Below are 20,566 nucleotides of genomic sequence, written 5' to 3' on the forward strand. Positions count from 1 at the left end.
ATTTCTGAGGTCTTTTCCTACATAACTATTCTGTGATCTGTAACTCGTCAGAAGCATCATATCTGTATTCCCTGAGTCAGTGAGAACATGACTTTCCAAGCAATCCCTAGGTACTTGGCTTTATTTCTTCTGAATCACCACCCATCAGCCTGGGTTTTTTTTTCATGTACAGGGAAATAAAAGCTATTTATCGCGAGTTTTTGTTTACTTAACGCGACTCAACCCACCGACCCCCAAGGTTCCCCCACAGCCCCAGCGCGGCCCGGCTGCCCGCTCCTGCCTCGGGGGGCGGGGCCTCGCCCGCTGTGGGCCAATCAGCGCCAGGCAGGGCCCAGCCCCCGGGGCGGGACTGGCTCGGCGGGCTGTCACTCGCGTGACGTCACCGCCCCGCCAGGATGAGCGGGCATGCCGAGGTATGGCCGTGTTCCCTGGGCGGTCCTTGCGGCCCGCGGGGTCCAAGGGCCTGTGTTCCATTGGGACACGGGGGGTCCTGCAGCCTTGGCAACCGCCCTTCCCTTCGGAGGAGTCCCTGGAGCTGAGGAAGGCGGGGCGGGGCGGGTGTGCTACCGCCTCTGCCTTCCCCGGAGAGGCGCATCCGTGGCTGGTGGGCGGCTGAGCCCGCCTGGGCTGGTCCCCCCGAGCAGCGGCCCGAGGGTCGGGAAGCGCGGCTGTGGCTGCTGTGCCCATCTCCGTGTGCAGGCGCCACTGCCATCCCCTTGTCTGGCATCTCGCACCACTCCAGGCGGGCAGAGGCTCTGGCAGCAGCAGCAGCAGCTCGGCCAGGCCGCCGCCAGCCTCCTGCCCCTCTGCGCAGTTCCCCTGTGGGACCGCTGCCAGGGAGAGCCTCTGGGAGACAGTGGCATGAAGTTGGGTTTCATCCCAGCACCGGGCTATTTGCCTTTTTGTTCTCCGAAGCTGCAGCAGGAACACGTATGCTGTGCCGTCCAGCTCCCTTTCGTTCTGCAGAACATCAGCTTGTTTGGTTCTGCTCCTCCTGTGGGGCTGACATTGTCTGCAGCGTGCTATCTCCTGTCCCTGGGGAGAGTTCAGTCCTCGACTGTATGCAGGCTGCTGTTCCACTGAGTGGTTCCCACTTTGCAGTCTGGAGATGTTTGCTGGGCTGTGTCTTGACGTCACATGTTGTGGTTTAGGCTGCTAGTTAGCTCTGGAAAAGCTGGACATAGGTACATAGAGAAGGTAAGGATCACTTCAGTTTATGCTTTGAAGCTAGGGGTGTTTTATTTTCTAATGCATCGCATAAGGTGTTGAGTAATAAAGGGACTTGCCCATTTTTATATGGAAAGTCTTTGAACCAGGGGTAGAGTTACTCATTTAGTACTCTTAAATGAAAGAAATACAAGGAGGCTTACAATTTTTGTTTATTTCTTGTCTGATTTTAGTTTATCATAATGTGTGGCCTGGAAACATGCTTCCTTTTTTTTTTTTTTTTTTTTTTAATAACATTAGGGTTTGTTTCATTTCTAGGTTAAAGTGAAAATACCTTTTGGAAACAAATACCTTGATGCTATCTTCTCTGTCCCAGAGAAGAAATCAACATATGGAGTGATTCTTACCCATGGAGCTGGAGGAGATATGAATTTCCCTCACTTACTGTCTCTGGCAGCCTACCTGGCATCCCACGGAGTTCTGTGCCTGCGGTTTACTTGTAAAGGCCTTAATGTTGCTTACAGGACTAAGGCTTTCAAAGCAGTTGTGGTAAGAAGTGACCAAATTCTACCAAAGCTTAGATCCATTGATGTTGTCTTCCAGGTATCTTAAATTATGGGCAGACATTAGTCAAGCAAGAGCAGGAAAATTAGAACCAGTGATTAACTAAATGGAGCGCTGTCTGTACACAGAAACAGCAGAAGCAACTCTTACATGGGCAATAGCTGGAACAGCTGCTTCAAGTGTGTGGGTTGGAGTGCAGGGAGAGAAAGGAAAGCTTGAAGAAAAAGCAAGGGTCTTTCCTGGGAAAGTTTACAGCTTGAGAAAAACTCGAGCGTTTGGGATGGAAACAAGAGGTAGGTGTTTTGGGAGGGCTTGGTGAGGGGTGGGGGATTAAGAGATACAGCTGTGGAAGTAGTTTTGAGAGAAAGAAGTTGATCTGGGAGTTGTTCTGGGTCTCTTAGGCTTGGAAGCTGGGAGAAGCAGACTTGGGAAAGAGTAGGGGACTGGGTCATGGCAGGATTTGAAGCAAGAGAGTTTGGAATTAGCATATGAGAGCCCTAGAACCTAACTAACCTTTGATTTCAAAATGAGGTTAAACTTATATGCAGGTGTTTATCTCTTTCTGCTGCTGCTACATTATTAAAGGATCTCTTCTGTAGTTAAGTTTTGTTAAAATAAGGAAGTTTTTGTTTCAATAGAATCAATTTAGATGATCCTCCTGTTCTGGAGTATGTAGGAAGGAGCGGAAATTTTTTCCTGGTTATTTTGTGACTTTTAGTGGGGCATGGGAAGCACTTTTCCTTGAGCATGAGGCAGTTTTGTAGGGAAACAAATTCCAGTTCTTAAGGAACTAATTTGTATATCACTGTGATTATATGTACATTAACTTGAAGTCAGACTTTTCTGTCTCTAATGTGGATCTGTTCTTCATTCTTTTTGAAAGAAGCACAATGTTGTTAGTGAGTTTATGGTAATATGCTGCTGCGCAAAAGTAGTTTAAAGGCCTCTGCTGGGATAGCATCTGATCAGTTATCTCCAAAAAACTGAAAAAGTCGTTGCTGAATTTTATCTTTTCTGTCAGACTGAACTGATCGTGTCTCAAATTGGAAATACATGATCTGAAGGAAGGGCAGTTTTGGTTAACTTATTTTGCCTTTTGATGGGCCAGAGTGTGTATGGCCTCTGTTACTATGACTAAGTTGATACACAGTAATCGCTCATGTTTTGGTAACTTGATAGGGCACCTGATATTTTAGACTTGCTGAGAACTAATGTGAAATCGATTATGTTTATATTGTTGCTTCAAAATGTTATGAAACCATTTGTGTGAAAAAACCAAGAGAGTAACTTGTATGTATCTGTTCTTTGTTTGCTCTAAACTGCTAAAAGTGCTTCCAATTTTGTGTTTACTGGCTAGAAACAGAAGAAATCTCCAGCCTTGTAATTTTGACTTGTAATGCTTCTCTTTATTTCTTTAGGAATACTTAAAACTTTCTGATGATTATAAACTTTATGGAGTCTTCCTTGCAGGTATTGTTTTTATTATCAATAATTTTCTCTCTTACACTGTCTCCAGTAATAGCAGTCTGTAATTATTCCAAGTCTGTCCCACTTTGTTGAGAAGTGAATGAACAGATGTGGATAACAGGTGTCTGTCTGATGAGGGAACAAGCTGAATAACCTCCTAATAGTGGGTATTGCCTGGGGAGAGCTGACAGTCAAATGCTCTGTAACCTTCATTAGTGGATCCGCAGCCCTCTGCCTGCCCTGGGAACGTGGGTGCCAAGCCCACTTACAGATCTGCATTTGGGGGTCTTCCCCTGGAGCTGAATGTGACCAGCCCTGGAGGTGGTGGCTGTGCAGGGCACGTGTGCAGCTGGCTTGAGCAGCACTGCTGCTCGGGTCACCAGTGGGAACGTTCAGCCTGCTGCCTTCATCAGATTCTCTTGAGAGCATGGCTGTCTAGATCTGTTCAACCTCCTCACGGCGCCACAGATCTTGCTGTAGAGAAGGAAGGAAAGAGCAACAGATTCTATTTTCCAGGTACTTTGGGAGAAAACTTACTTATCTCTGAAAAGTGACAGGGCATGAGTTTTTTGGTAATCCATGTGTACTTTTTAACTACAGGTCTTGAAGAATTCCTGGTTACTGGTAAATGGAAAACAGTTTTCCCAAAACAGGTTTTGGTAATTAAAACCTAGTGGCAGATAAAAAAAAAAAAAAAGGCTATATTATGTGAAAAGGGGAGTAGATGGGGGTGATTAGGAATAATTTGATATGGGAAATTCTAAACGTTCTCTGACTAAGTGAAACAAAATCTGTGCTGATGCAAGTTAATCCCAGTGGAATCAGCCCCTTGCAACACTCAATTACAGAGCATTGTTAGCTCATATGCCTCGTCTTTGAGGAGATGCTTTGATATTTCCTTGCTGTCACTGACTGACCTCGTGCTACACGTTCATACTTAATCTTTTTTTTCCCCCTTCTACTTTTACTTCTAGGTTGAAGTTTGAGGAGTGCATAAACACTTGCTGGTTTTGTTTTGGGTGTAAGGTTCATAGAACTTTGTTTTAATTTGAGCAGATTGGGGTTGCATGAAAAGAATTATACAAGATTGTATAATAGCTATCTCAGATTTCAAGGCTCTGGAGCATAGGACCTGTCCCTCTCTTCCCCCTGCCCCCCAGGATGGGCTGTATCCTTCCAGTATTGCACAGGATCCCTCTTCATGTATCTTTTCTTTCTTTTCCCCTTCTTTTTTAAATGGGGACATGAAATCATAATATACTTAGACAACTATTTTAGCAGAAAACGTTGACATTAAGGTTAATATTTTTCATGGAATAAAAGAATAAAAGCATCACTAGCATTTCTTACTGCTGGTTCGCTGAAATACACTCAGTTGGATTGTTTTTAGGAGTTGTTTACTCAAACGAAATGTGAATGAGGTGACAGCAGATGTACTTTTTTTCCTTTATTTTTACATGGGAGAAAGGCCGTTCCATGGGCTCACGAGCTGCTGCCTCTCTGATACGTCAGCTTAGCCAGAATGATGATGATGATGACTTCATTCGAGGTCTCATATGTTTATCTTACCCACTGCATCGACCAAAACTTCAGTCCAAGCTCCGGGATGAAGATTTATTATTTATCAGGTGTCCAGTGCTGTTTGTCTCAGGATCAGCAGATGAGATGTGTGAGAAAGTGAGTACCCTTGTAAATCCTGCTATGAAAGGGCAGTCTGGAGGAGTAGAAATGAGCCAGAGTGACATCTGTACGGTGTACCTGATTACAGCCTTCTCTAAATATATGTCTTCTGAAGGAAGCCTTGGGTAGGAAACTTCACTGGACATAAGGAAGCCTGGTGGTGCTTTCCTTTGCTACTCAAGAGCTATGGATCATGCTCGATCTTCCACTTTAGCAAAGGCATCTTTGGGCCACTGAAATACCACCGATTTAGGTGTTTTTTATTGTACAAATTAAAAGCAGAAGGAGTGAGTTGCTATTTTGTTTTAACCATTTCAGATTACGAAACGTGTGCTGTGCTACCAATTTCATATTTGTCACATTGTCATGACAAATGGCTCTAGCAAAGCAGTTCTGGCTCACAAATCAGGCTTCTGTGGTAGAAAGTGATATTTCTGTAGAGTTGAAGAGCAGGTGTGCAGAGGTGAGAACACGGTGGTTTTCTGCCTTATTTTCCTGCAAACACGTATCTGTTGAACAGGTCAGCTTGAATTTGGGAGTGTGTCCAACCAGCATTGCCTGGACAGCTTCTAAGGAGTCATAGTGCTTTTGAGAGGAGTTGTCACCAAAATAAGTCAGGCTAGCAACCAGCAAGATCCCTGGAGTGCATTCTTAATGGAGAAATCTTTAAGAGTTACTGAACTGGTTCTTAGATCTGTTTGCTGAGAAAGTGCAACAGCATGAAAGTCAGTCCCTAAGGAATTACATTGCTATTCAGCCTCTACAGACAAACCTGACTTAGGAAGTATCTGTACTGCTAGCACTACCCGCTGACAATAGAAGTGGATTCCTTCGTCAGTTTGGGGAAGGTGATTGCACAGGGTTGTGACCTTTTCAGTTTTTGAAGTTTTAATTTGCTGCTACTTTGTGTTTGAGTGAGGGCAGACCTTTGAGCAGATCCCGTTGCTGAGCACAGCATTCATATCCTGAATACAGAATACATCCCATTTTCCTATCAAGGTGTTTTTCATGTGCACACAGATCCATTTTGTTTTTAAGAGCTGCCTATCAGGCATTACACAGGCAAAGCGAGAGACATCTAGGAGTTGCACAGTTTGTAGCAGCTGATTCACTAACTTTTTAATTCTTATTTTCTCCATAGCAATTGCTAGAAGGTGTGGCAAGCAAAATGAAAGCCCCTAAAAAAATCCATTGGATTGATAAAGCCAACCATGGAATGGCAGTCAAAGGACGAACAACAGACGATGTCATGGAAGAAATAAATACCCAAGTTTTTTCCTGGCTTAGAGAGAATGTTGAACTGGAGCGCAAATAATTTGCAGTGTTTATGCAGTATTTTCATATAGTTTTTCCTAAATATGGCAAAGTAAGAGTTTATTATTTTTGAGAGGCATATTTTTTAAAACATCTTTTCAGAGGTCTCAGTGCAAATGCAAATAAAGCTTTGTATGAATGAAAAAAATATGCAAAACAATAAAGAACTTCTTGAAGGAAAGAAAATATGGTGTATCATGGCAGCATTTTTTTGTGTGTTTCTGTGCAAATAACTGCATACAGCACTTAGGAATGCAGAGCACTAAGTAAATGCTTTTGACTAATATTTGAAGTAATATACTGGAAAAAATCTACTTAGCATAGCTTTAGGTACCTTCAATTTCTGAGTACATCCCTGATGCTCTACTTGCTTGCAATTAAAACCTACTGATTTGTAGAATTCTACCAGCACATCCCTTGAGGCCGGCGAGCCTGGTGTACTAACCTGCCTTGGTGTCACTCCCAGGTGCTGAGAAGAGTCTCCCATGGTTTACAGTGTTGCCACCTCAGGGAGCCGGACCATGGGCCTGTGTGAGGAGGCGGAGGTAGTGCAGGCACAGCTGGGCAGTGGATCAAAGACTGGGGGTTACAGTTTCGAACAGTCTCCTCCAGACACGGCCTTTGTGTAAAGGACTGATCACGGAGGCCCTCTCATAAATACTGATAAACCACAAATTGTGTTTATAGGGATGGAGTAGCTCCTGCAGCAGGAAGCAGCTCTGCTGCACAAGGTCACACTGGAGGCAGGGCTCCTCTCTCCGGAGGGCTCTAAAGAGGCAGGCCAGGGTCTGGACGTCATTACCCATTAGCAAGGGGAACTCGGGTCCTTGTCTGAGCTCTGACATTGCACGGCAGATGAAACACTTTGTGTGTGGAGGCAGCTGCAGCTTTCCCCATTAAGGACTATGAGTAACCTGCGGGTGTAACCAAAGCTTACAGCAATATATGAATTGTGTTTTTCCTTCAGGTTAGTAAGATTTATTATGAGCCCCTTTTGAGAATACTGATCCTCTCAGAAGGGTCAAGGTTATGGTCTGAAAAAGAAGCCCTTGGGTAGATATGTGGTGTGGGGAGCAAATGTACAATTCTCACCTGCCCTTTTTTGCAGAACATCTGAAAAGACTCAGTATAACAAGCATGAGTAAAAAGTATCTGCATCTCCAAGGTAGCTCGGGATAGGAACACATGACTGATACAAACCTGTTTTTTATTTAAAAAAAATTATAAAAATGTGTTTGAACAAGACTCTGCCACCACTGCATGATAAAAAGGAAATAGGGTGTACTTTGTTTTCTTCCATATGTTGATCATTATATGGTAAACTTCATAATATCCACTGACATTATCCACTGGCATATTAATTCAAATTTTTCTTCTTTCTTTAAGAAGACAGTCTCAATGTAGGCAAGTACTGAAAAAATTAATTCCTTTCTGTCAGAGTTCATCTTTGGCCTGCAGTCAAGAAAGAAGAAACATGTTTCAGTTAGCTGGAAGCTCAATTTTTCACTGTCTAGTCCTGCAAATACATGAAGAAAAGTTTCTAAGTTCGATAGGTGTTAATGGCTTGGCCTGGTAACTGATACCAGGGGCACTGAGCAGCACCTCTCCTAGGGGGGTTGACAAGAACTGAAGACACTCAGCACTTCATGTTTAACTCTGCATGTGCTGTACCTTTTTTCGGTGGCAAGTACACGGGAAAAGGTCATCATCAGGCTGTGGCACCTTCTCCATTCCATCTCTGATTTTTGGCTCACTCACTTGCAAGCTGGCGTATTCCTAGTTTAAAAAAAAAGGTATCGTTAATTCATAAACTTGTTAGATTGTATGTCTGGCTGTAAATACTGCACCAACTCAGCTGAATAATTGTGTAAAAACTCTGGGGTACACAGTCTGTTACTCCACATTGTCACAGACAGGGTAAGCAGATACTTAACTGCAGAAGGGAGCCCCTTCGGGTGCCTCACTGGAGTTTTGGTACCTTGGTGCTAATGCACAGATATTTTCAGCTGTGGTTCACAGGGTGTGCATCTGATATGGAATTCTTTGATCATTGTGGGCAACATATTCTTGCAGATTAGATCAAGATTTATGGGATCCGAGTGCTTCTCAAAGCATCACCGTAGTCTTAAAGGGTTTCACAGGATATAATTGAATACAATGTTTGTAAACCAAATTAAGATTTTAATTGCTGCTGCTTGCTTTGTGGCTTCAAGTACTGGGCTGGCCAATTTCCAGCAGCTCCGTTGCCCTGAATTCTTTCCCTGTGATTTCTATTTTTGTGCCAGTAGCCATTAAAAATATACTGACCTGGAAAAGTTTGAAGTAGTAACAAAAAATGTGGTCTCCCATGAGATGGTTTCTTGCAAATTCTTGTCCAGATTTTGCAATATTTTTTGCCTGTCAAAAAAAAAAATAAAAGGTTTGCTTTGTTTTTTATTATTCCCACAACTAGTATTTATTTGAGGATGCCAGTGTTGGTTATGAAGTTAAGTATGATGTTGACAGTTTAGGATAACTTAAATAAGCATTTTTAATTTAAAAGTTAAGGCACCGTTATGAAAATGTTCTTTATTTTTTGCAAAGTTTAATTTCAAATTAAGGGCAGTATTACATATTTTTCGAGTGGTTTTCTCATTTGTGGAGTTGATGAAAATAATGTTTAAGTTCTTCTAATTTTTTTTGTTTGCTCTAAAGAAAGGCAATATTTGTTCTCTTCTAGAAACATTACTGAACACTTCTAAATGTGTATTTACCTCTTCATCATGCTCTTTTGCCCACTGTAGTTTTTCTAGTAGATCACTCAGGTCACTTTTAAATGGAATATAATGTTTCCACGGCTGCAGCTCATTATAGAAATGCTCATAGTATATGGAGTCTTGCTTTAGCACCACACTGTTTCCTGCTAGTAGATAAGGCAATCTGTATGCTGCCACTGTGCCATCAATATTAATTTGGTATTTATACTGGAAAGAAAAGGACCATACGTTATGAACAAACACAAGATCCCAGTGGCTTGGTTAGGTTATATTATTCTGAGGGCACTGATGTTACTGACTTGCCGACATTGAGACATGTAGGATTGGCTAGGCAAGCATGAATGTCTAAGTAGTTTTATTATTTAGGTTGGAATTCATCACAGTGCAGGGTACACACAGCTGCCCTCTTCGTCAGTTAAGTTCTCTGGAAATTCTTAGATGCTCATCCTCTGATGTGAGGGTAGATGTGCCACTTCATCCACCGATTTTCCCACTATGTTAGTTATGTTAGTAGTCCTGATCGCTGAATCAGGAAAAAGAAATAGAAAGGAACTTGAAGTTATATAGATTACATAAGGTTCTACAGAACATTTAGATGTAAATCAGACATTATTATCCTCAGTGTAAGAGCTACATAGCAGTTAATCTCCCTGGAGGGATGTCTATTCATGCTTGTTACTGGTGTTGTCCTGAAAAACTAAAAACCACTTTATTAAAAATAATACATACTAAGTTATTTGACAATGGGAAACATCAAGAACCTAGTTCTATGAAAACAGTTACTGGCTTACCTTAAAAAAATCAAAAAATGAAATGTGCTTAACAATGGGGCCATAGAGGCTTTCATCATGTTTAAAAAAAAAAAAGTTTGTGAAAGCAGCATCTATGGTCTCTGGATATTTTCTGCTGAGTTTTACAAGCTCAAGCCTCTCTTTGCGGCTGTCACGTCCTCTCCAGAACGCTGTGGTATTCTTGTCTTCCCATGATGGGCCAGTGTTGGCTTGAACTGACATCATATCCAGACTGACCCTGGAGGAGAAAGAAGTGATTTAATAGCGAAGCCTGCTGGAAATATTTTAAATTGCAATTAGTTCAAAGTGCCAACAGGCAAATACCAAAGATGAAGGTAAGTCATGAGCACAGCATGATCTGCATCAATATCAGTATTTTGCAGCAATAAAACCAGGTAACAGATGTTAAATTCACAGGCGTGTGGCATGACAGCATCAGTTCAACAACATGGCATGTGGAAAGAGTACCTGGCAATTGTCATGGAAAAAAGTAGGTAAAAGTGGATATGTTTTCCAAACAGGTGAAAGTGATGCAGGGTAAAATAACTTGCTTAATACATCATATTTCACTTCCTTAAAAATGCTGCTAAATTAAAACACATAAACTGGGAGGGCAGGAGGTAGCAAAATTAGAAAAAGTCTTGATAATAAAAAAAGGAACCTGAACTAAATGCAGTGAAATGATAAACAGTTTCAAGATGGATTATAGAGATCTCTTAGAAGCTGGCTTGGCAGTATTTCAGGACAACAAGGCAGTATTTCAGGACAACAACAGAACAGTTGCCAAGCCTAATCATGATCAGTAATTAAAGTGAGAGATGGTAGCTCCTAGTTCAAGAATTCTAGCTGTGTTGGGATTTTAAAGGTACAGAAAAAAGGATTCTAACAAAATCAGGAATAAAAGACACCTGGCCAGTCGTCAACATGTTCATGCGGGAAGAAACAAAGCAAACAAACCAAATACCTACCCTTGAGAGATTCTAAGTACTATTAATTTTGGTTTTTTAAATAAATGTTAATGTATTGATTACACAGTTATTGCCTACCTGCAGGGTGCCATTGTCTCAATGAATAAATGAAAACAATTAATATATGTTAATATATGTTATCTCTATGGAAAATCATTCACTGTGAATTTTGTGGAAAGTTTAAGCAATTTCTTACCGTCCCATAGTCTCCAAAACTGAGTCTGTTAAGTCATACGTTGGCATAACGATATCTTTTGACTCACTGGACCCACACCACGAGAAGATGGGGTGCAGGTTCTGTGGGGACTTCCTTTTCTCCAGCGGCCAGTCCCCCAAATTAACAAAAAATTCTACATCTGGCATTTTCACCTAAACAGAAGCAAAGCAGGCACAAGTGCAATTTAACACAAAGCAGTATTCTTCTGCTGGCATCTTGTATTTTGAAAGCACGAGGAAAAAATAACCAGGAGTCTAATATACTTAATATATCTGTAATAAATCATTAGACTTTAGAAACATGTTAGAAGTACTGAGACCACAGAGTAAAGCCTACAAGATAATATCTTTTTTAAAAAGTTTTGTACAAAATCACGTAAATGCTCCCTTTTTTTTAAGGCATAGGAACGCCCCCTTTTAGAAGTTGGTTTCTTTACATGATTGGCCACACAATCTTTGTATCAGGCTAGCACTGGGATCTAGTAAAGAATTATATAGTTCCAAGGTAAGCTGAACCGCCTTGTTACTATGTGGGATATTGCTGTTGGGTGGTAAATTAGTTTTCTGTCACATGAGTGAACTGATTCACCTTGTGTCTGCAGGATGCCTAAATCCAACAGAAGAAATGAACAGCCGTGATGGGAAGACCACATTTAGTCAGCACTGGGGTTAGTTATTAATCATAACATCCTCACTTATTTCAAATCATCCTCATCATCATGGCTAGGCTTCGCGAACGAAGATTTGAAAGGGCTCTACCCACGCTTGCTACAAGCGCGCTGATGGCTAAAAAGGCCAATGCGAGATAGACAAGTCCGGTTGCAGAAGGCACAGCAGAAAGACTCCCCAGGTGATACAGACAAGACGCGATTCTTTCTGCGTTGTCTTTTCTCCTCGAGAGTGATCCTGCGTGTGTTCTCAAAAGCAGCAGCAGCGTTATAGATGGTGTGTCTCCAGGCCTCCCGATTGGAGGCCAGGGTAGACCAATGGTGATGATCAATATGGCCAAGGATGAGGGATTGTTTCAGGGAGTCCTTGAACCTCCTCTTTGGGGCTCCTCTCTTGCGGCAGCCAGTGGCAAGTTCCCCATAGAGTACGATCTTAGGGAGGCGGTAGTCCTGCATCCTGGAGACGTGCCCTGCCCAGCGCAGCTGTGTTCTCAGCAGCATGGCCTCAATGCTCGTGACTGCTGCCTGTTCAAGGACAGACGTGTTGGTCACATAGTCAGTCCAGTGGATGTTTAGAATTGTGCGGAGGCAGCGCTGATGGAAGCGTTCTAAGAGACGCAAGTGGTGCTGGTAAATGACCCATGATTCGGACCCATACAAAAGAGTAGACAGTACAACAGCTCTGTAAACACTGATCTTGGTACTTTTCTTCAGGTGTTTGTTTTGCCACACTCTTTTATGGAGTTTACCAAAAGCTCCGTATGCCTTTGCTAACCTGTTGTCTATTTCTGCATCAATCTTACCGTCTGAGGAGATGATGCTACCCAGGTAGCTAAACTGCTGGACTGATTTGAGTTCTGTTTCACCAATGGTGATATGGGGATGATGGGAGACTTCCTGAGGTGCAGGCTGGTATAAAACTTCTGTCTTCTTCAAGCTGACTTCCAGTCCAAACAGCTCAGCAGCCTCTGCAAAGCAGGATGTTAGACGCTGCAGAGCTACTTCTGTATACTCTGCAGTATGGAACCATTGCTGAAATCACTGTCACAGCTAAAAAGCAAGCAAAATACTGTTTGTGGCCAGGAAGCAGGATAGAGGGCATAATTTTGCAGCTGTATGAAACTGTGATGCACTGCGATCTTGAGCATTGCATGTGCGTTGGATATTTGCAAGTGAAGTAAGATAAGGAACAAAGAAAGGCAGCTTTATACTTTTCCAAATAAAGGACCAGCTGCCTAGTGAGAAAAACTGAAAATGGTAGGACAGTTCAGTCTGGAAAACAGAAGATGACATATGGTTGTGTTTTACAGAAACCTGAGGGTACATATTATGTCAGTGTAGAACTCATGTTGTATCTCAGTTCACTCTCTTCACTTTTTAAAAAAGTTAAATCTATACTATGTCCTCCTCAGTTGCCTCTTTCAAAGCAAAAGAAGTTAATAATTTGGCAAATATCAAACACTCTCCTAAATGGTTGAAGACAGTCTTCTTTAACTCGACAATACAGGAAGAGGCAGATACCCAAAGCAGTACTTTTTGCCTTCAGGTGGACTGAAAACGTTTCATTGTGTACCTTTTGTGGGAGTTGCTACACTTTCTAGTCCTCAGCACTAAACTTCATTAGCACAGTGCCATCTAATGGTTCTAATGGGCATAAACCCTGCAAATTGTATTTTATCTACATCTTCAATGGCAGAATCATTCAACAGGTTGTATATTCTTCTCCAACCTAAGGATATATTGTCATTCAGTGACAATGTCTTGATAGAAATTTGCGAGGTATTTAATGGGACTGAGACAAACTGTGTCTTCTAGATCTGTAAACAGTTTCTATCTTCAGAGTTAGCAATTCTTTTTCAAATGTTCAGCCTAAATTCCTTAGATGCAATTTAATTCCATTATTTCTACTGACATCAAGAACAGTTTAGTTCCATCTTCTGCAGAGCAACCTTTTAGATAATTAAAGGCTACATTCATGTCTTCCCTTAGAAACTGTTAGATGAAACAATCCCCATTTAAATGATTTTTCATTTGTATATCTAGTCATTCTTACCATTTTCCTGTGCAATGTCAGTAAGTGGGCAATCTTTCTTGTGGCATGACACCCAAAGGCAGACAGTGGCATAACTAATCCATTACTCATCCTGAAGTTGGTTACTCTACATTTCTTTCACGTGTTGTGTTTATGCATGTGGTTAGTTTTCACAACAGCATGCTACTGTTGACTCACATTACATTTGTGATACCTTAAACCTTCACGCTTTTCTGCAGAAAATTACCACGCACCCTGTTTTAAACAGCTGTCATAACTGTATCACTTATCCAGCCTTTGCGTAGTATCCTGCCCTGGTCACTTTATCCATTTTTCCATACAGTATCTCTTACGTGTTAAGAAAATTTAAATTTATAATGCTGTACTATGAGGTGCTTGCAGGTTCTTGCATTTTGCATCATTCAGTCAAATTATAACTAGTTATTAAATGGTGACTGAATCTATGATAAATCTCTGAAAAATATGTTTGTGACACCTTTCACATCTCTGGAAACACTGGCAACAATTATTTAAGTAAGGCTTTCCGAGCAGGTTACATTAGTTTCTTCTAGGCAAAGACTTCTGTGTTCTTCTCTCTTCCCCTTTTTGAAAGGCCAGACATTTTGCCTTTTTGCAGTCAAAACCAGATATTAACTTGGCTATATTAATATTTCTCTTACTACTTATTTTATGTAAAAACCACATATTTGTGTGTGCTGAAACTTCAACCCTGCTATATTCTGTCACTGTGTACATGTCAGGTTTTTTTCCAAAGTTTCCCTAGGAAAGAGTCTTCATGATCCTTTTTGCTTGTACATCAAGGGAGTTTCCCCACACACCACCTGCTGGGCTTTTGGTACTCTTCCTTAATTGAATTGAATGAAAAAGATATACCTTTCCTATTTTTTTTAAGTCATCCTGTAAAATGTACTTGCAAATTTTCTATTAGATGCTACAGGATGATTTATTTCATCTGCAGAAAAAAACCCAACACAACCTGTCCAGATTTATCAAACTCACCTATAAAAGCCTGCTATTCAATTAACTTCTGTAATACTCTGATCAGATGACATTCTAGAACATGCCAGCTTCAAATAAGGAAAATCCATCTAACCTTTCCATTATTAATCAAAGAACAAGAGCTTTTTAACAGAAACAGCAACAAATATGTAGAAGTGTATTTGTTAAGCCCAGGCTTCTATAAATTGGGGCATACAGAATGTGCAGAAATACTCACTTTTCTTGTCAAAGAAAGCAGTATGGCATCCATGAAAATTCTGAAGCCAACATGTTCCCCATATGTCTTTATATAAACCTGAAAATAAACAAAGGTTTTACTGGCCTGGTGTTCTCATTTCAGAGAATGGCTGGCACAATTTAGAGCTCTTTTAATTACTTAGCAACTAATCAGACAGATTGTAAGGCTGTACAGATTTACAAATCAGCTGGGAAGCTTTAGAAATCTCATCACAGAAAAGTGACAAAAAAAATGAAAAATTACAAGCTTTGCCTGCTTTTTAAAATATTCCAGGTCTGTTTCATGGAAACAGAAACTGGTTGCCTATTTCTGTGGTGTTCCATTGTTCTCATTTCCATATAAAACTCTACTGAAGTACAGTCTTGTTAAAACTGTAGCTCTGATCCTTAGTGGAGCTAAAAGCGGTATTTCCTTACCTCAGAATAACGCATGATGTAATTTATTAATGCACTCCAAATTAGATGATTGTGACACTTCACAGTGATATCACTCAGCGAACAGGAAACTGAATTAGCATTTAGGAGACTTGGGTGTGTGCCCAGTACTCATATTGATTGCCTGGAAAGTAATCTGCCTTTGCTGTGTTGCAGTTGCTTCAGATGTAACGTGGACAAGAAGCACTTACGAAGCAGGACAGATATTGCTGAGCTCATATACAAACTGCAAAGTATTCAAGGACAGAGAAGCAAGCAAAGAAGCTTTTACAATTGGGAACAGCCAAACTGCCCAGTTGCACGATTTGCTACCAAGTTCCCACATGGACTTCAGATTAACCCATTCCATACCTCATTATCTTTGATGGTGTAGTGACACAAACTCTGCCTTTGTCCAAACCTCTGCGGAATTTCTTTTGCAATCTTATCTGGATCAACAGTGGGAAAATTTGCTAGGTCTCTTTGAATCTGTGGAATGGTATGAGGGCAGTTCATCTCTTCCAGCCATGCAATGCTGTCCTCCTGAGGGCAGTCACAGTTCTCATGGTAAATAGGTCCTATCAGGAACAGAATTATTATTTTTAATAAATCATACTACTGACCTGTTGAGATCACAAAAGAGGGTCAGGCAGTGATCATTCCTTGCTTAGGGCCAAACATTCAGCAACTCTCCGAATGGACATGTTTGAAATTTTTTTAAATTCCAATGGAGTCATGTCAACCTACATCAGCTTCTGTGTGAGCCCTCTCCATGTATTTGCTAGGCAACAGCTTCACAGCATTTGCTTCTTTTTATTATTTTAAAAAGTATGCGTAGGACACTTATTCATAATTCCAATGGAATTTGATAGTTCAGAAAAGTACTGAAGTCCCAAAGAATCCTATGCTTATCTGAGAAGACGTTCTGGGACACAGTTTGTGATAAAAAACTGTGACAGGAAATCTGTGTGTTATGCTGCCTCTTACCTTTTAAAATATATGGAGACTGTGCAACATGTTTATCTCCAGTTTTGACTTCTATCTTCAGGTTTTGGTAGCTGGCATACATCCTGTATCTCACGAGGAAGGAACCATCTTTCCTGTCTAACACTTGCACACCAACCCGAGTGAACTGTTCATCAGGAGCAGTGATCTTCACCTGGAATGCATTTTCACCTGGTGATGAAGTGAACCTACCCAGAGAGTAAGTGGGAGCTTAATAAAAAAGCCAACACACAACAGACTTCTTAGTCCAACCCATCCTTCTCAAGCCAGATTTCCAGGAACTTCACTGAGACACGCTAGGCCTCTGAGTACATCCTAATGCTCACAAACAAGGTGTGATTTTTCCAAAGGGAATTTTGTTAGGCTACCTAAAACATCTCATGCTGTTGAAGCATAAGGCATCAAGAAGGTTTCACTCAGTCATCTGAGCACATCTCATTTAGAGCACATCTCTAAAAATCACTTGGTGCCCTACATGTTGAACAGTGTTGGAAATATGGTCTTTGACTATATGGGAACAGAGCAGCTTTAAAAATCCAGCACAGCTCTTGATTAGTAGTAGCTCAAATATAAAATGAAGGGAAGGTAGAGAGCATGTAGATAAATGGATATATCTTGGTGTCCTGTCCCATAGGGACAGAACAAGGGGCAGTGATTTTAAACTGGAAAAGAGTAGATTTGATTGGATTACAAGTAAGAAATTGTTTACCATGAGGGTGATGAGACACAGAAATAAGTTGCCCAGAGAAGTTGTGGATGCCCCATAAGTAGAAGTGTTCAAGGTCAAGCTGGAGAGAGCTTTGAGCTACCTGGTCTAGTAGAAGGTGTCCCTACCCATGGGATGGGGGTTGGAACGAGGTGATCTTTAGAAATCTCTTCTAGTCCAAACCATTCCATGATTCTATTAAAAAAATACTAGAACAAGTTTCCCTTTAGCAGCATAATAAGTCTGTTATTTTACATTCAGATGCAAAATGCTTTCAGATTACTTTATTTTCCAGGTATTATTTAAGGAAGTAAATAATAAAGTTAAACACATAAATATTTATGGTAGCTCATACAGGGGGCAAAAAAAAGAATACTAAAAATGCAAATGTCTCAGTAGGGAAAAAAACATTACAGTGGGATCATGTAATTCAGCGTGTATTTACAATATTTTGGTAAAATTCACCATATACCAAACATAGAAAAATTTCCATAAAACCAAAGACAATCTGAAAAATCATCTGAATTTATCACATATCACTGAGGCACAAACAAAGCTGGTGCAGTCAAAATGTTGTATATGCCAACTTTCTTCCACCTTTCTTTCATCCCTTTAAACATAGTCCAAAATATTTAAAGAGAGCTTCAGATAGAGAAAGAGGTGGTGGGACTAGCTGGAGTAAGTTACTACTAAGTAGCTGGACTACAGCTTGGTTACCTTAACTTGTCCAGATATACTAGAGAGCTGGAAGTTCAGTGAAATGCAGGAAATATTTACTTTCCAAGATAAACTGAACTGGCAGCTTCTGGACTCACACAAGCCATGCTGCATCTAATCTGGATGACCTGGATGGAGCATTCCAAGCTCCTACCTGGGCTGTACGATCAGAGTTTCTTCCCTGCAGAAATGGAAAGCCATAAGTGTCCTCTGAAAATCATAAAATCACAGAATACTTAGGGTTGGAAGGGACTCCTGGAGATCATCTAGTCCAACCCCCCTTCCAAGACAGGGTCATCTAGAGCAGGTGACATAGGAACATGTCCAGGTGGGTTTGGAATGTCTCCAGAGACGGAGATTCCACAACCTCCCTGGGCAGCCTGCTGGAGTGCTCTGTCACCCTCGGCGTAAAGAAGTTCTTCCTCACGCTGAAGTGGAACTCTTTGTGTTTTAGTTATGGCCATTGCTCCTTGTCTTATTTCATTCCTATGAAGTTTTACCTAAATGGCCAATGGAGTAATTAGTAAATGACCCTACTGATCTCATGACTACACATGTAGGAAAAATACTGATGTTCCCAACAGTGGAACCAAGCAGGATGCCTGAACATAATAAATTACATGTATTTGTCACTGTTCAAGTTTTGACGAAGGAGAATAAGCCATAAATTTTTAGTTGGACTAACACATACGTTTTGCTGCTCTTATCTCATCCCGTGCAAATCGCGAAGTTGTTTGATACTCCTTGAAAAGATTAATTAGCTTTCCCTAATTGATATGCAGAAAAAGTCACGAAAAGATCTCTCAGCCTGCCCTTTCTACAAGACAACTCCAAGCCCTCCGGACGGCCGCTGCCCGCAGTGTTCCCTGGAAAGCCGCCGCGCCCTCACCTCTGCCCCGCGGCGTCCACGGCCTGCACGTAGAAGTACCGAGCGGGGAGCGCCGCCTGGGCCCGCAGCCCGGGCCCCCACACCGCGCTGCGCTCGGCGCTCGGCCGCCCGGCCCCGCCCGCGGCGGCTGCCAGGGCGAGGCACAGCGGCCACAGCATCGGCAGCGCTGCCCTGACGGGGGAACACCGCCGGAACCGGCCTCCTGCCCTCGCCGCGGCGCTGGGGAGTCCTGCCCTCGGCGCGGCTCCAGGGGGCGGCTCCAGGGGGAAGGCGGGGCGGCGCTGCCGGAGCCGCGGGCTGGGCGGGAGGCGCTGCGGGAGCCCTTCATGGAGGCCTCTGGGGTTCGGGTGGAGACGTTCTTGTGTCACCCGCACTGTGGGACCCGGCCTTGGCAGGGGGTTGGACTAGGTGATCTCCAGAGGTCCCTTCCAGCCTCACTGAGGGGTCCAGCCCAAGTCACTGTTCCGTGGTTCTGTGATGCGTGGCAGGCGGTAGCGCGGATCTGGCATTGTCTGCAGTAGAGGTGAAAGGGCACCTCAACAGCCCCATGCCAATCGCCACACACGCACCTTCGGTGATTTCATAGCCTTTGGTCTGTCAAATAATCCAACCTCAGGATTCCACTAGCAGAAAGCTAGTGCTGTGCTTAACTGCAAATACAACCATTCAGGTTGGAAAAGACCCCTGAGAACATGGAGTTCAACCACTAACTAACCCAGCACTGCCAACTCCACTACTAAACCCTGCCACTGAGAACCACGTCCTACACCTTTTAAATACCTCCAGGGGTAGTGACTTGACCACTAACTTGGGCAGCCTGTTCCACTGCTGCACAACCCTTTCCATGAAGAATTTTTTACTTATATCCAATCTAAACCTGGTGCAACTTGAAGCCCTTTCCTCTCATGACTTGCTACTTGAAAAACCAACACCTGCCTTGCTACAACCTCCTTTCAGGTAGGCTTGTATTCACATATACTCAAATGCTTTTGTCATTTAGCTGCAGAAGCCTTACAAAAATTAAAGCTTCTTCATGGGAGAACTTAAATCCCAAAAGATGCTTTCAACTTTGCTCATTATTGCTTTTCTCTTGTTAAGGCAAACAATACAGAAAATTGAACCTCATCATCAAGGAGTCATGAATTTCGAAGACATTTTGTATTTTACATTTTGAAATACTGTATGTTTAGAGAAAAGCACACAGAAGTCACTCGCTTGGAGAAAATGCAAGCTGAGAAATGATCCCTTCGTTTAACAAACGCAGTCTTTTCTAACCAACAACCTCATTATGAAATGACTTAAAAATTATCAAGCTTCGGCTTTTAAAGACATAGTTTTTGCCCCATGATGTTCCCATTGACATGATTTTTCAGGACATTCAGCAGTTTAGAAGATTTGAGATTTCCAGCCTAAAAGTTCACAGAGGCCCTATTTTATGCCCATGACCCTTTAGCTCTTCTCCTTTCCCCATCTTTATTCTGTTGATGTGTTATACAGGCAGAAATCACACTCGGCTTGTATTTTGCTGTACCAGAGAAGCCAGTCCCCTGTAGTGGAAAAGAACTTTAAAGATGTTTTTATTTAAAAAGAAATTTGATAGCTATAGAATTCACAGAACATCCTTCTTCTTCTTAGCAGGGTGGCACTGACATGTTATAAAGAACACAGCAGTGATGAAGCAAGGGTGACACACTTCCATCCTCCTGATGTTCTCTCCTCCAGCTTTTCTCCTCCACATAAGTGCTCAGGGAATCCGTGCAGAGATCTGGCACTATTTGTCAGCACCCAAACAAGTTGTAAGTTAAACATGCAACCTAATTTTAGCCCTGGCTGGCAAAGCCAACATTGCTGCTACCCTAATGCCTATAATTTGGCTCAGATAAAAATGCTTTGGAGGCAGAATTATTTAATTACATCAAAGGCTGTTGGCCGACTAAGGCTCAACAGGCTTCCAG

General features: G+C 42.1%; 2 protein-coding genes across 4 annotated transcripts; one reads left to right on the forward strand and one right to left on the reverse strand.

Annotated features, from left to right (window-relative positions):
* Positions 1-384: 384 nt before the first annotated feature.
* TEX30 (testis expressed 30) lies at positions 385-6,332 on the forward strand. Of its 2 annotated transcripts, none has more exons than XM_050332201.1 (5): positions 385-413; positions 1,486-1,716; positions 3,150-3,201; positions 4,667-4,875; positions 6,020-6,332. In XM_050332201.1, the coding sequence occupies exons 1-5, from the start codon at positions 396-398 to the stop codon at positions 6,191-6,193; spliced, it is 684 nt and encodes a 227-aa protein (XP_050188158.1). In that variant the 5' UTR covers positions 385-395; the 3' UTR covers positions 6,194-6,332. The 2 variants fall into 2 exon arrangements, with proteins under 2 accessions (XP_050188158.1, XP_050188157.1); XM_050332200.1 differs by lacking the exon at positions 385-413 and adding an exon at positions 461-1,197.
* A 1,050-nt stretch (positions 6,333-7,382) lies between these two features.
* On the reverse strand, positions 7,383-18,811 carry POGLUT2 (protein O-glucosyltransferase 2). 2 transcript variants are annotated; one of them, XM_050332191.1, is made up of 10 exons: positions 18,612-18,811; positions 16,282-16,487; positions 15,667-15,872; positions 14,861-14,938; positions 10,904-11,076; positions 9,740-9,977; positions 8,946-9,155; positions 8,500-8,589; positions 7,864-7,968; positions 7,383-7,644 (listed from the first exon to the last, which is right to left on the reverse strand). In XM_050332191.1, the coding sequence occupies exons 1-10, from the start codon at positions 18,767-18,769 to the stop codon at positions 7,627-7,629; spliced, it is 1,482 nt and encodes a 493-aa protein (XP_050188148.1). In that variant the 5' UTR covers positions 18,770-18,811; the 3' UTR covers positions 7,383-7,626. The 2 variants fall into 2 exon arrangements, with proteins under 2 accessions (XP_050188148.1, XP_050188149.1); XM_050332192.1 differs by lacking the exons at positions 16,282-16,487; positions 18,612-18,811 and adding an exon at positions 15,298-15,541 and having other exon boundaries at positions 15,667-15,811.
* Between the last annotated feature and the right edge of the window lie 1,755 nt (positions 18,812-20,566).

The sequence above is a fragment of the Myiozetetes cayanensis genome, unplaced genomic scaffold (genome assembly GCF_022539395.1).
Source record: "Myiozetetes cayanensis isolate MyiCay16 unplaced genomic scaffold, myiCay2020 scf5-8, whole genome shotgun sequence".
Classification (NCBI taxonomy): Eukaryota; Metazoa; Chordata; class Aves; order Passeriformes; family Tyrannidae; genus Myiozetetes; species Myiozetetes cayanensis.